This window comes from Capsicum annuum, chromosome 5 (genome assembly GCF_002878395.1).
Source record: "Capsicum annuum cultivar UCD-10X-F1 chromosome 5, UCD10Xv1.1, whole genome shotgun sequence".
NCBI lineage: Eukaryota > Viridiplantae > Streptophyta > Magnoliopsida > Solanales > Solanaceae > Capsicum > Capsicum annuum.
In genome coordinates this window covers 214,863,783-214,879,797 of record NC_061115.1, presented here as the reverse complement: position 1 = coordinate 214,879,797, position 16,015 = coordinate 214,863,783, and the positions used below count along the sequence as shown (strand labels likewise).

Here is a 16,015-nt window from a genome sequence, read left to right as displayed (position 1 = left end):
CAGACCATTGCTTTGACATATTGAATGACTAATACTCCTGCGGCATTGAATGTGAAGAGTCTGTGCAACTTAGTCTATAAGTTGTTTTTACGCCAATTTGAAAGAGGTATATTATTGGAGAATTCTTGTTATACCTGACAGAGCGAGCTTTATTTTTCTTCTCTCTCGGTTAAGAGGAAGGTAATATTACTATAGAATAGAAGAACATCAGTATTACTAGACTTCCATTTGTTTTAATGAGATCTTAACGTGTGAAGAAGTACCTATAGAGATCCTTGATGGGCAAGCTAAGTCCGAAGGTTGAGAACCAAATATGTAGCATCGGTAAAAGTCTTGTGGCGTAACCACATATTAGATGAGGCTACACAGGAAGCCGAATAAGATAAGAAGAACAGATAACCTCACTTGTTAATAACCTCACTTGTTAATTTGGTCAGATCTTGTACTCAAAGTAGAACGTAATTACATGTTTCGGTAGAAGCTAATTAACAACAACAACATACCTAGTGTATTCCCACATAGTGGGGACTAGGGAGGGTAGAGTGTACGCAGTCCGTACCACTACCTCAGAGGTAAAGTGGCTGTTTCCGATAGACCCTCGTAATTACATGTTTCGGTAGAAGCTAATTAACAACAACAACATACCTAGTGTATTCCCATATAGTGGGGACTAGGGAGGGTAGAGTGTACGCAGTCCGTACCACTACCTCAGAGGTATAGAGGCTGTTTCCGATAGACCCTCGGCTCAAGATGAAATACAGTCCAGGAAAAAGATGTAAAAGCTAATTAACATTTCAAAAAAATTATAGCAAGTTATGAACTGCTGCCAAAAAATTTCTGAAAGTGAAACAATAGTACTTGAACTGAAAATAAAAACATAATAATTGAAGTTTGGACACATTAGTGTTGCAAAAAACATGATCATAAAGCAATTTAAAAACCTTAACACAACTAAAGCTAAATTCTTGAATAAGCTTCTTGCTTATGGTGTTGTGTAAAAGGCCAAGTCTGGTTTCTCTTGTTTTACTTAGCAGTTGTGGCCGCGGCGTAGTAGTAGCATCTCTGTCTTTTAAACTTCATACTAGAAGGTCTAAAATCAAGATCAATGTTAACTGCATTTGTATCCTTCATAGTTGTAGTCCCAAGGACACGACCTTCTCAGCTGAACTTTCAGTCTGAAATTAACGTAAAAAAGAATCAGAACAACAATAAAAACATGGCTAAGTTGTATTCATTGTATCCTTACATTAATGATCATCATCTTCTTGACTAACAATTACAGAAGATTGAGTTGATTTTCTCATTTCACCCTAAAAACAGAAGAAATATTAGGCAAAAGACAACAATATGATAGTATAAAAATTGAAAACATGTACATCATACCCCGGCTGTGGTAACATGTCTAAACACAATAAATATCTTGTTAAGAGTGTTCAGGTGGTAAGAGTCTCAGTGGCACAATTTATGTCTTGGGCGATCCTCCTCCTTTGACTTAGTTTTAGAGGTGGGAGTTAGACCCACTGTTACCAGAGCCAGACTCATCGAGTCTGATGGAGGGGGGGAGGGACAAGCTAGGGGTTGTGAAGATACTCCCGGTTCATGATTGTGTACACTCTAGTCAAGATAGTGTCTAGGCGTGTGGGGGTGATGAGAATATCCTCATCAGATCAGGACAAGATCCCGGGATTCCTTATATGTACTCTTGGGCAATCCTTCTCCCTTTGAGCTAGCGTTTGGAGTGTGAGTTAGATCCAAGGTCCATTAGCCCTATCGCTATAAAATCATGACATTAGGTCATTTTTATTTTTCGAACAGACTAAAAAGAAACAAATATAAAAATGGCATATCTATTAATTAAACAAGGTAAAAAAGTACTAGATAACTTACTTGCACTTGCTTACAAGGATTGCTAACATCACAATAAGCTTGAAGAGTAATCAAAACTTGATTGTCTAATTTCATGGCATAACCATAGCAAGGGCAACTCCTGCCTAGTATGCTTCTGAATGTTGGGCAGCATGCATCTATAGAGCTTGTTTTAGTCATGCAAGTTTTTACCTTTGCTTTATCAGTTGCACTGCATTTCGGCTGCGACTGAGTAGAGACGAATTCAGAATTTAAACACTATGAGCTTAACAATCATAAGTTCCAAAAAGTTTATAGCAGAGAAGAAGGAACGAACTTGTACATGTTTACATGGATTATTGACATCACAGTAACTCTCAAGAGTAATTAAGACTTGATTATCCAAGTCCTCAGCATAATGATAACACTTACAATTAGCACCAATTGTCCTCTTAAATAATGGACAACATTTATCTATAGAGGTTGTTTGTGTCATGCACTTCTTTATTTTTCCCTTATCGCTACCGCTGCAATTACTGGAGCGCGATTGTGAATAGGTGGCGATATTTTTCGCCACCACTTGTTGATGGCTGCAGAACGCTATTGCAGCCATAAAGAACATGAGAATCACACACCCTCTAGTCATTCTCGCGATCTCCATCGATTGTATTCGGTATCTCTCTAGTTACTGTAAATCTTTTGCTATATACTGAATAAGCTAGTAGTTCTTCTATTTATGCACTTACAAAGAGTATCAATGGTACTGTTTTAGTAAGTAGTTAATAACAAGTGGATGGAAAAACAACAAAGTTGACAACAAAGTCAATACTCATGAGTGTGGGAAGTGGGAAAAATTAAGGTGATTAATTTGAATAATACATGATACATAAACACACTTAAATTTGGTCTCAACTGGCACAAGTAAATATTCTAACTTTGAAAGTGCACATTGAGACACCACAACTTGGTCTCAATTGACAGCTAAACACTCCAACTCGTCTTCATTGTGTCTTGTGGACACCTTATGCCGACGTGACATATACATTTTGGAGGTGTCGATCTATTTATTTTGTAAGGTGAAATGTTCTTTGATACCGTGGAGACAAGTCGAGCTATCTAATGTGCATACTCAAAATTAGAGTGTTTACTTATTAGTTGAAGCTAAATTTGAAAGTCTATTTAGATATTTTGCCTTTGAATAATGTTAATGACACATGCTGCTTTAAATAAAGCACAGTGAATAATGCGCCAGACTGCCTAACCAGTTGAACCATTCTCGACGGGTAAGCCACAAAGAATGATAGCCGATAGGTTCGAAGAAAGGCGCTAAGATTCGTCAAGAGCGCTTTTGTCGAAAAATTATACTGAACATATAAAATTATATATATTGCATATGTTGAATTTTCACTTTTTTTATAATTTAATTGTTATAGTATTTACTTGCCAGCTGAAGCCAAGTTTGAAGGTTTGTTTAAATATTATCCCTTTTAATGATGTTATGATAGTCGATACGTTTCGTTGAAAAAGTATACTGAATATATAAAATTGTATATATTATAAATGTTGAATTTTTACATTTTTTTATAATTTATTTATTTTTTAAAAAATTCTGACTTCGCGACTAATATTAAGTTAGAATTTGGGAATCACATTTCCCTATTTTAGATCTAAGTCTAAGGATATGGTCGAAAAAACATGATGGTTTCTACATTCTCCCAAGTGCAAAAGCAAATCTAATATGGTAGACAATAGATTCTCCTAACTACCCCGTTGTATCTTACGTATAAACTTATTTTTATTTCTTATTAATTTTTTTTAGAAGTATTATAAAGTATTCTCCACTATTATCGTAATTCACAATTAAAAATATAAAGTTAAAACTTTGGGAGTGGGATGCTCGTGCAACCATGAATCTTACTCTCTTATAGTTTTTTGTTTTTTTATTCGGTGTTTGGTATCACTTTGAACTTAGACTAATTTAAATTTGTGTCGAAAAGTTCTACTTTAGTAGGTTAAGCGCTCTCTAGAAAGGCGAGTCCATTCTCAAAGCTCGAACACAAAACATCTAATTAAGAATGAAGAAATATTTATCACTTCATCATCGACTTTCGTGGTACTTCATACGTAAAAGATTTTAGGAGAAAAAAATTCTAGAAAAGTAAAGAGTTACTTATCTTTTTAGGTTCGATATATAATCAAAATTAATATATAATTCTATGAATATTCATAGATAATCTAGACAAATCTGTAGGAGTATCGGGTGATGAGGATGGGAGCTACGGGATGAGGGTGAAAATGAGAAGCGTTGGAAAGTGGGAAGGACGCAACCACTGTAGACTTGTGGAACGTGTTTTTCTAAATCGATTAGAAAAGTCATTTTCTTTATTTTTAACAAAATTGTTTTCCTACAAGTTTCAAAAATTTTGAGCAACCGAACCCGAGAAAATTGAAATTTTTTTCTTTGAACTGAACACAACCTCAATGCAACAAGCAAATATGCATGTTGCAGCAGCCATCCTAGACAATTGTGAATTAAGCTGACCGATGAACAACAACCCTATAAAGTCTCAAAAGCGGGGTCTGTGGAGAGTAGAGTATATGCAGACGTTACCACTACCTCGAGGAGGTAGAGAGGCTGTTTACGGAAGACCCTTGGCTCGAGGTAGAGAAGCTGACAGATGAATAACAACCCAATATAGTCCCAAAAGCGGGGTCTGGATAGGGTGGAGTGTACGCAAACGTTACCACTACCTCGAGGAGGTAGAGAGGCTGTTCCTGGAAGACCTCGGCTCGAGGTAGAGAAGCTGACAGATGAGCAACTACCCAATATAGTCCCAAACGCAGGGTCTAGGGAGGGTAGAGTGTAACGCCGATCTTACCACTACCTCGAGGAGGTAGAGGGGCTGTTTCCAGAAGACTCTCGGCTCGAGGTATTCAAGCCTTATATAAAATGCAGCAGAAGTCAGATATATAACTAGTGTAACTCTGCTAATATCATACCATATCTTATAGTCTTCTTGACACAACAAATGGAAATTAATCTGAAACAACAATGTTTCTACTTCAAACAACACCCAAAACTTCACAAGTTGTAGCCAAATAAATGGTACCAAACAACACTCATAAGACCTTTTCTACTCATAGATCCAAGAGTGAAGGCTACTCTGCCTCTCAGCAACACCTTCAGGAAACCAAAGCGCAATTTCCTTCTTCGCGCTCTCAACAGAATCACTTTCATGTATAACGTTCCTGCACAATTACGAATGTCTTCAAACTTCTGGTTACCAGGCTAATGATCCATGCAGACCGAGGAACCTAAAATGGAATATAACATTTTCCTAGATAAATTATGGACTAGTCCAACTTGTGGAACAGAAAAACAGCAGTGGCTGTCAAGAACAACAACATACCCAGTGTAATCCCGCAAGTGGAGTCTGAGGAGGGTAGAGTGAATGCAGACATTACCCCTACCTCGTAGAGATAGAGAGATTGTTTCCAATAAACCCTCAGCGTAAAAAAGTTTTTGAAAAAGGGAATACAGAAATGGAAGTAGTAACAACAATGAAATAATGTTAAATGGAAAACAATACACAACATTCAGAAGAAAGAACAGTAACAACTACAGAATAAGACGATAGTTGCGGCTATCAAAGCAATGAAAGAAAAGGTGAAATCGGCAAATGACATTGTCTGATGAAATATTCAGTACACTCTGGAAAAAGAACATAAAGCTGAACATAGATGAAAGTTGGAAAGTCCACAGACAATCTATGTTCTGCAATTTCGAGTTCATTGCACTTAGTTATCTAAGAACATCTGCAGATCTACGCTTTCAATGAACAAGAAATCAATATCATTGGCAGTATAAGTGCTTGAAAAATCAAATTATGTTACATGATTGAGTAAAGGAAGTTATATAAAGAGCTTTTAACTTGGAATTAAGTGTGCTGGAAACAAATAATTAGTCCTAACTATTGGCATGAGAGAAAATGCATGCTAGAAACGCAAAGAGTAAACTGGATGTAAAGTGTGTTACCTCACAATGTCAATAGCACAATCACCACGGATGGTACCAGCAGCAGACTCCAATGGATTTGTTGCTCTAGTTATCTTCCTACCAGTAGTAACTACACCCTTGCCCGCCCATACTATCACAAAAACAGGACCAGATACAATGTATTCAACAAGCCCATTGAAGAAAGGCTTTGCAGACAAGTTCGCGTAGTGCTTTTCAGCGAAAGCACGATGAGCTTCGAGCCTACATCCAAAAACAGTAGCCAACACAACATGTTTAGTTCTACCAAAAAAAGAAAAAGAAAATTTCAATCATCTAATAAAGTTGTTACCTACATGTTAAAACAAAACAAGAAGGAAAATATCAAATGATGACAGGTAGAATCATTTTCTCCAGGCAACAACGATAAGCTGACCACATAATTTGCTTGTTCTATTGTATGATAATCTAAGTTTCAATGCACGGACTCTTCACTTTTGATGCCGTATCCGTGCCGGATTCTCCAAAGATACACTACTTTTGGCGAATCCAACACGCACCCGCTGACATTTATGAAGAGTTCGAGCAACATAGATGATAATCACCAAGAGACCACAAGAAAGCACAATAAAACATCATGTTGACTAATGGTTGGTAATCTAAGCACGTATCAGATAAATCGAACATCATGCTAATTGCTATGGGTCCTAACTATAATCATGGTGATCGTGAACCCAATAGCTTTTGTCCTAAAATAACAACAACATATCAAGTGTAATTCCACAGAAGTGGAGTCTGGAGAAGTAGGATGTATGCAGACCTTACCCTACGGGTAGAGAGGTTGTTACCAATTCACCCTTAACTCAAAAGAAAGGTATTAGATGCGCCCAATTGCAAGAAAAATATGAAAGCAAAATGACGAGATACAAAACAAATTAAAGCAAAAAATAATAGTACACATTGAAGAATAAGAAATAACGCGATACGTAGTCGCTTTTATCCTTTATATATATATTCAAGACAATCTACTAAATATCAATAAATATTTGACTGTGAATGCATTTTTTTATTCTAGTATTGACTTGAGGCCGTGGTAGGCATCTATAACTTCAAATCCTGAATCCTCTCTGACAAGGATGCGTGTGTAGTAAAAGAGTTTTACACTAAATGATTCAAATATTACACTTGATCTTAGCCATAATGTCGTGAAACAAAGCGAAATTCAGAATTTGAAGTTTATAAATTGCTATAACAATCTCAAGATAATATATAACAATAGCTGCATTGCCAATCATATATCTGTAGATATTTGAATTTCCTAATACATATAGAGACAAACTACAGTTCCCGTGCACTCAAGCGTGTAGCGTAGTGGTCAGTAAAGTGAGCTAAGAACAATAAGATCTCAATTTTAAATTCCAACAGAAACAAAACACTAGATTAGATCATAAGTACTTCCCATTTGTCTAATTCTTGGTACAAGCTGAGCCAAACACCAGATTTATTTTTTAAAAAATAAAGTCGATGTTAGCAACGTGATCAGCTTTGTGGTCAGTCAGTAGTTAGTTTGTTGCATTTATTTAGGAGTCAGTAAGTAGTTTCCTAGTCTTTAGGCTGCAGGAGTAGTGGAGTCAACATTAGATTCAGATATTTTAGGAACAAATAAATGTTAGTGGTTTTTATCTTATTTAAGGACTCTTGTAATTTCATATTCGTAACTTGAATACAGAGTAAATTTCCACACTTGCAGAGTCTCTTTCTTTTCATTGCTGCTATAGCGTATTTTTCTATCATTTGGTATCCGAGCCAGAAAAAGTTTTTTTTCCTTTTTGGAGTACTATTGCAGCAACAAAATAATGACCACTAAAAATTTTATTCAGCCCGCTATTCCGCATTTCGATGGTCATTACGACCATTAGAGTATGTTGATGGAGAACTTTCTTAGGTCCAAAGAGTTTTCGCCAGTTGTGAGTGTTGGCATACAAGAGCCAGCCACTGGTACTGCCTTGTCGGAAGCACAGAAGACAGAGTTGGACATTCTAAGGTTAAAGATCTTAAGGCGAAGAATTACCTTTTTCAGGCTATTGATCGCTCAATACTGGAAACAATTCTTTGCAAGGATACTTCTAAACAAATATGGGATTCCATGAAGAAGAAGTATCAAGGAACGGCGAAGGCGAAACGAGTGCAGCTTCAAGCACTTCGTGGTGAGTTCGAGGCTCTATGTATGCAAGGTGGTGAGTCGGTAACAAAATATTTCTCTAAAGTTTGTCTATCGCAAATAAAATGCGAATTCATGGAGAAAAACTAGAGGATGTTACCATCATTGAGAAAATACTTCGCTCTATGACTGCAAAGTTCAATTATATCGTCTGCTCCATTGAAGAATCCAAAGATGTTGATGTTCTTTCTATTGACGAGTTGCAAGGTTCTTTGTTGGTTCATGAGAAGAAACTAAACCAACAAGGCAAGGATGAAGTAGCATTGAAGGCAGTGATGTCTTCAAAAGGAAGAGAGCCAGAGAAAAACGAGTGGAAAGGAAAAAATTGTCACTAGAAAGGGGAGAAAAACAAAGCTGGCGATTCCTAGGAAAAGGAAAAAAGACGCGACAAGTCTCAAGTTGAAAGACGTGACAAGTCTCAAGTTGAATGCTATCGATGCCATCGATTTGGACACAACCGATCTGAGTGTCGTACCAATTTAAGTAAGAAATGTGGTGGTAGATCTAATCTTACAGCAAGAAAGGAAGACGCGGAAACGAAGAAAGAAGAAGAGGAGGTTTCACTTTTGATGGCGTATACTTCCAAAGAGAAAGTTCCCACGAATTTGTGGTATCTCGATACCGGCTGCAGTAATCATATGTGTGGGCAGAAAAGGCATTCTCAGAGTTGGATGAAACTTTTCAAGATACCATGAGATTTAGAGATAATTCTGTGGTCTCTTCTCAGGGAAAAGGAAAGGTAAAAGTCCCAACCAAAAACAGCTCCATTCATACCATAGGTGATGTGTTTTATGTCCCTGCGTTGAAAACAAATCTATTAAGTGTCGGGCAGCTTCAAGAAAAGGGATATGAACTTAATATTAAAGGTGGATTTTGTAAGATACAAGATCCTCGTTTGGGGTTAATAGCTCAGATTAACATGTCGTCAAACCGCTTGTTTCCTTTATATTTTCACAACTCCATAAAATCTTGTCTTTCTGCCAAAGTTAAAGAAGATGCCTGAAAGTGGTATTTTCGGTATGGGTATTTAAATTTTGGGAAGCCTGAAGTTCTTAAAGCAAAAAACAGTTGGTGTTAGGTCTTCTGCAACTTGAATCTCTATGAAGTATGTGAAGAGTGTGTAGTTAGCAAGCAACATCGTGAATCATTTCCAACAGGAAAGTCTTGGAGGACAAAGAAGGTGCTGGAGTTGGTGCACTCAAATATCTGTGGTCCGATAAGTCCTACGTCTAATGGAGTTAAACACTATTTCATTAGCTTCATTGATGACTACAACAGAAATACATGGGTCTATTTCTTAAGAGAAAAATCAGAAGCATTTGAAACTTTTAAGAAGTTTAAAGTGTTTGTTGAAAATGAAGTTGGTTGTAAAATTCAATGTTTGTAGACTGATCGGGGTGGCGAATACAACTCACTAGAATTTGTAGAATTTTGTGAGAAGCATGGAATTAAATGGCACCTTACGACAACCTACACACCTCAACAAAATGGTGTGTGTGAAAGAAAAAATCACACAATTCTTGATATGGTGTGTAGTCTTTTAAAGAGAAGTGGCTTACCAAAAGACTTTTGGGCAGAAACAGTTTATAGGAGCATTCATATATTAAATAGATGTCCTACCAGCTCTATTTGAAATATTACACCTCATGAAGCTTGGAGCAGGCGTAAACCAAATGTTGAGTACTTTCAAATTTTTGGGTGTATAGCATATGCCCGTGTTCCAGATGCTGCAAGGAAGAAGTTGGACGATAAAGGTCAAACATACATTTTCCTTGGTGTTGTTGACAAATCAAAAGCTTATCGCTTGTTCAATCCTATTACCAAGAAAATTTTTATTAGACGAGATGTTGTTTTTGATGAAGAAGCAATCTGGATTTGGAGCGAGAGCGACAATAGTTCGTTTCAACAATTTCTCTTTTCTGTTGAAGAAGATGAAGAACCAGAACGGTCTTTGGAGATCAGTTCACAAGCAAGTCCAACAGTACAAGACGCTGGAGGGGTTGAACATGAATCAGGTGATGCTCATTTCAATAATGAGCGTCCTCAACGTAGTAGAGGTGCACCGAGCTAGATGAAAGATTATGAGGTATATGGGATCAGTAAATCTAGAAATACGGCCAGTCATTTCTCTTTGTTTTCAGATTGTGATCCTATATCTTTCATTGATGCCGTCAAAGATCCAAAGTGGTAGCAAGCCATGGATGAGGAGATTAGACCAATTGAAAGAAATGATACCCGAGAGTTGACAAATCTTCTAGAAAATCAGAAAACCATTGGTGTCAAATGGGTTTACAAAACAAAGCTGAAGTAAAACGGAGAGGTTGACAAGTTTAAAGCTCGCTTAGTAGCAATGTAACACCCCAAAAAAATCATCCATGCATTAGCTCGTGGTAATATGCTCTTAGAGTTAAATGATTAGAATTGTGTCAAAGAAACTTTGTCTCATTTCTTTTGAAGTGAGTAAAGTTTAAACCATCTATAATTTCCCTAATTTCGACTTTTTATCATGTGAAAAATTGAATGAGCTTTCTGTCGATATAAGATTTGCCCAAATCCGATACTCGAGCAAGAAGTTATGGCTAATTTAAGTTCTAGTAGTAAAACACCGTCATTTTGGTGCTTGGCGAGTCGCGGAGGGGGCCAATTTAGAAATTGTCAAATTCCAGTAGCATAGCGCGATTGTGGCGTGTCGCGCTGAAGTTTTAGGTCCCAACCAGTGGGGACAACGCGATGGCTCCACATCGCGATGACCTTAAGAATCCCATTCGTCAATTTTCAGTGAGCCACCGCGAATGTGGTGCGTCGCGGTGGCCCATGAATCGGGCTCGCAGTTATATTTTTTATTCTGTCTCATTAAGGGTATATTGGGTATTTTTCATCCCCTTACCAGCTTAAACACGGGATTATACTCCCAAGTGCCCACATTATTCATATTTTTCTTCATAAATTCACAAGAACACTCTCTGGGGTTTCAAACAAGAATCTCAAATAACTCAAGATTTAACCGTGAATTTTCAAGATTGATTGAAGATTTAAAATCCCCAAATCGTAGGCTTTAAGAATCATCCATCAAATTTTCAAATTAAGGTACGTGGGGTTTATCCTAAAAATGCATGGGCTTGTTGAAAACACTCAATTATGATTTAAAGATTATAAAGCATGAATTTATTAAAGGGATTTGAAATCCATGATTTTTATTATGCTTTATGCATGTTATTGATATTGTTGTTTTGGCCTTTAGGCCTCATCCCCTTAAATTGATTTATAAGTATATGTATATGTATGAAATTGAAATGTAAGATTTGTTTGAGAGCACAGATTATGAAGTCCCTCTCTTGTGATAAATTCAAGTTTATGATCTTATTGTGAATGATTTGAAATACATGATTTATGGTTTTGAAACTAGTTTTCTCAATACCTTAGTGTTCGAGCATGATTTAGAGATGGTGAGAGGGAGGTTCTTGATATAATTACACCCTTGTTTTAAATGAAAAAGAGTTGCATATGATTGAGAAATTTGACATGACCACCTTGTATTATTGAAATGCTTGACAAAGAGAGTGTTTTGCATGTGTTTACATGAGGTTTGAGAAAGAGTTTCTTTGAATTGATTTATTGATATGGTAGTCTCAAACTTATATTTTGAAAACAGAGATTGGTATATGCTATTATGGCTCAGAGATGTGACTTGCAAGTCAATGGTATGATGATACCATAATCATGTATGCCATAACAGAGTATATTTTCAGAATATGTTTTCAGAGAATGCATGCTTTAAAGAGTTAAAAATGGGCTTAAAGAGGGTTAGGTGGTTACCCGAAGAGGGCTTTAGTTCAAGTAACTCATAGCCTAAAATCGTGATTTGCCGACCTGGGTATATTATTTTACGTTGGCGACGACCGTGTGGCGTAGCAGAGTCAGAGACTCCAACCTTTGCGGCATACTTGGGTTGGAGGCTTCCCCGCCGAGTCAATGATGGATTCCATATAGCCCGTGAAATTTAGAGTTGTACGGTATACCACCTAGCGTAGAAGTAAAACGAAGAGTGTCACAGAGTTCAGATGATTTTATAGTCTTTCGAAAATGCCCATGAGATTTCTTACTATATGATATGTTTATGAACTGTTTTAAATTGCTCTCATATATGTTGAATGTAAATTAGTATTTTGGATCTGCTCTGCGTACCAGTACATCTGTATTGACCCCCTACCTCCCAGATTTGGAGGCTCAGTTCAAGGGTCCAGCTAATCAGTAGGGTATTTTAGAGAGAAGTAATCCGTTCAGTGGTGAGCCTTCTTTGTTCCAGAAGGCCTATTATTTTAGATTATGTTATTCCATTGGTTTGGTCTACTGGGGGCCTTGTCCCAGTTTTCAGAACAGTTTTGAGATATAGTAGAGATTTCACAGACTGAGTCAGATCTTATTCGGATGTTTTGAATTGTAACTTTCATTCTCATGTATTGAAACTCAGAGTTAATGACTATGTTTTCGTATCAGATTGTATTTCCTCATATTTTCTTATTATATGAATGTTGTGCATGACTACCAGATAGAGTAGGACGTTTGGGCCTTCATGATTCGGGATGTCCGTCATGGCCAGGCCCTAGTTCGGATCGTGACAAGCAAAAGGCTATAAGTAAGAATATGGTGTTGATTACGAAGAGGTGTATGCTTCCGTTGCTCGATTAGATACCATAAGATTGGTGATTGCTTTAGCTACTCAAAATGCTTGGAAAATCTTCTAGTTGGATGTGAAGTCTGCCTTCCTACATGGTGAACTACAAGAAAAGGTATTTATCTGGCTATGTGAAATTTGGTGCTGAGAATAAAGTGTTTAGATTTAATAAGGCTCTGTATGGACTAAAACAAGCTCCCGAGCTTGGTATAGTCGTATAGATGCTTATTTTTAAAAGAGGGATTTCGAAAATGTCCATATGAAAATACTCTTTATATAAAACAGAGGGGTGCAGGGGTTTTAATGGTGTGTTTATATGTGGATGACTTAATTTATATCGAAAGTAATCTGTCCATTATTGAGAATTTTAAGAAGTCCATGATGGTTGAGTTTGACATGTCGGATTTGGGTATATGCATTATTTTCTTGGTCTAGAAGTGAATCAATCTGTTGATGGCATTTTTATTTCTCAAAAGAAATATGTGCAAGATATTCTGGACATATTCCAGATGAAAAACTGCAACACTGTGAGCACACCAATGGAGAAGGGTCTGAAGCTCGTTAAAGAACCTGAAGGAAGAAAAGTGGACAACACTTTATACAAATAAATTGTGGGAAGCTTGATGTACTTGACGGCAACAAGGCCTGATGTTATGCACGTTATAAGTCTCATTAGCAGGTTCATGGAGAGTCCAAAAGAAATGCATCTACAAGCTGCTAAGAGGATCCTGTGGTACTTGAATGGTACCAGTGACTTTGGAATTTTGTATCAGATGAAAGTAGCTGGACATTTGGTTGGTTACACTAATAGTGACTATGCCGGAAATCTTGAAGACAGGAAAAGTACATCGGGATATGCTTTTATGTTGGGGTCTGGAGTTATTTCTTGGTCTTCAAAAAAGCAACCTATTGTTACTTTGTCGACCACAGTGGCAGAGTATGTTGCTGCAGCGTCATGCGCTTGTCAAGCTGTTTGGCTGAGAAACATCCTTGAAGAACTTCATTTTAATCAGGAAGGACCAACGCCAATCTATTGTGATAATACTTCGGTGATTAATCTTTCAAAGAATCCAGTTAAACATGGACGGAGTAAGCATATAGATGTGAAGTATCACTTCTTGCGTGATCTAAGTAAAGATGCAAAGATTAGTCTTATTTATTGCAGAAGTGAAGAGCAGGTTACAGACATATTCACAAAGCCTTTGAAATCAGTGTCATTTCTAAAGCTATGTGGTCAGTTTGGTATTTGCAAATTAAACTGAAAGTTGTTTCAATTTAACAGAGGGAATGTTAGCAACATGACCAGTTTTGTGGTCAGTCAGTAGTTAGTTTGTTGCATTTATTTAGGAGTCAATAAGTAGTTTCCTAATCTTTAGGCTATAGGAGTAGTGGAGTCAACATTAGATTCAAATATTTTAGGAACAATTAAACGTTTGTTTAGTGGTTTTTATCTTATTTAAGGACTCTTGTAATTTCATATTCGTAACTTGAATACAGAGTAAATTTTCACACTTGCAGAGTCTCTTTCTTTTCATTGCTGCTGTAGTGTATTTTTCTATCAGTCGAGGTGGACACAAGTTGTTCCGGACACCATAATTCCATATTGTCTTTGGTTTCCTTCTAACCTAACAGTAATTTTACAAATCATTGATGAGAAAATACTTTTTAGAAGTTGGCCTCAACTCGCATTTATGACCTCAAATTTTGGTTATGCACATGTTATATTCGGGCAGAATAAGCAATACCACAAAACAAAAGAAAATAAGAAGAAGACACACAGATTTACGTGGAAACCCTTACAGGAAAAACTGTGGGCGGAGGCAGAGGAAATTCACTATGAAGGATGGAGAATACAATGAGGAGAATGACGTATTAAAACATCCAAAACGACCCACTAAATCGCACTTATATAATACGTGCGTACAAATAAATCCTAAGCCCCAAAATATACAGGTCCATACAGCAGGGGCTTCATCCCCACACCCCCAACGGGATCAGTGATGGGCTCTGGGATCGGGAGGCCCGATCCCTCCGCTACCACCACAAACCCCACAAAAAATCACAAATATAGGTTGCACCGCGAACTTTTCAGGGCTGGATCAACAAAATTTGAGTCACAAACTCTAATAGCACAACATTTAAACTTTATAAAGTTGCAAGTACACACACGTCTTATGTGGCATAATAAATGTAGAGCGCCATTTATTAGGACACGAATTGTCTACGTAGGACGCCACATAGGATGCATGTCTTTACTTGTTCAATTTAATATAAATTTAAGTGTCTACTTATGCACAATCAAAGTTAGAGGATACGTTATTCTTACTCCTACCTATAATAATAGAGAAGCTTTTTATGATAGCAACAAGAATGTTCTTCACAATGCCTCAATTTAGTTTTTGTCCATATCATCACACAAGTTATTGAATTCCTTTACCTTACCAAATGCTATAACTTATTATTAACATCCATCATTCATTTAAATTGACAATATCCTCTTTGAATATGTTATTACGCTTAATGTAGATGATGCTTACTATAATATAATCGGAAAAAGAAAAATATGAGGTGTTTTTAAATTCATATCAATAACTAGCTGGATGCTTGGATTTCTCAAATTAAACACTTTATCTTTTATTTCTATTATTTACAAAGCGGAATTATGTTTGCATTGTTCTATTTAGAGAAGTCAATACTATACGTAATTGATATTTTATCTAAATATGGTTGTTTTACAATGTTTTTTTTTTTTGTTGCAAACGATAGTTATATTATATATAGATCAACATTTCCGGGGTAGTGACTTGTGGCGGAGCCACTATACATACACTAGCAGCAACAGTAGTTGCCCCCATACGGCTTGTATTTACATTCTGATAAGTAGAAGTACTAATATTATACAATATTGGCATCTGAGTAGACGTTGCTATCCTAACTTTCCGATGTGATAAACCTCCATTCTTATCAGCCAGCAAAATATCCACAACGGATGCTGGAGGTTCCCATATTATAGTAGTAATGGTAGTAAAAATATCTAGTCTTGCTAGTGCATCTGCCAATTTATTTTGCTCCCTGTAGACGTGCTTCAGGTGTGGGTTGTTCAGCCTACGCATACACCTGCAGTCAGAGAATAAAGACAAACTCCTCAAAAAACTTATTTAGAAGTTGCACAACTTGGAAACAATCCACATTAACCTTCAAATTTATATCACAATATTGAATGGCTAGTTGAACTCCGAAGTGTAGAGCTATATGTGGATTTCCATTATCCAAAGTCCTA

At 36.8% G+C, this 16,015-nt stretch overlaps 2 protein-coding genes and 1 pseudogene across 3 annotated transcripts; 1 reads left to right on the top strand and 2 right to left on the bottom strand.

The window, feature by feature from the left end:
* Window positions 1–513: 513 nt before the first annotated feature.
* On the bottom strand, window positions 514–2,992 carry LOC107872680. Of its 2 annotated transcripts, none has more exons than XM_016719304.2 (4): window positions 2,183–2,992; window positions 1,888–2,094; window positions 1,247–1,310; window positions 514–1,175 (listed from the first exon to the last, which is right to left on the bottom strand). In XM_016719304.2, the coding sequence occupies exons 1-3, from the start codon at window positions 2,504–2,506 to the stop codon at window positions 1,248–1,250; spliced, it is 594 nt and encodes a 197-aa protein (XP_016574790.2). In that variant the 5' UTR covers window positions 2,507–2,992; the 3' UTR covers window positions 514–1,175; window position 1,247. The 2 variants fall into 2 exon arrangements, with proteins under 2 accessions (XP_016574790.2, XP_047268693.1); XM_047412737.1 differs by having other exon boundaries at window positions 2,189–2,992.
* Window positions 2,993–4,979: 1,987 nt separating this feature from the next.
* On the bottom strand, window positions 4,980–7,877 carry LOC107872152 (nucleoside diphosphate kinase-like). The gene is made up of 3 exons (XM_047412265.1): window positions 7,777–7,877; window positions 5,882–6,142; window positions 4,980–5,094 (listed from the first exon to the last, which is right to left on the bottom strand). The coding sequence occupies exons 1-3, from the start codon at window positions 7,875–7,877 to the stop codon at window positions 4,980–4,982; spliced, it is 477 nt and encodes a 158-aa protein (XP_047268221.1).
* Window positions 7,878–7,985: 108 nt separating this feature from the next.
* LOC124898782 lies at window positions 7,986–8,441 on the top strand (annotated as a pseudogene).
* Window positions 8,442–16,015: the final 7,574 nt, after the last annotated feature.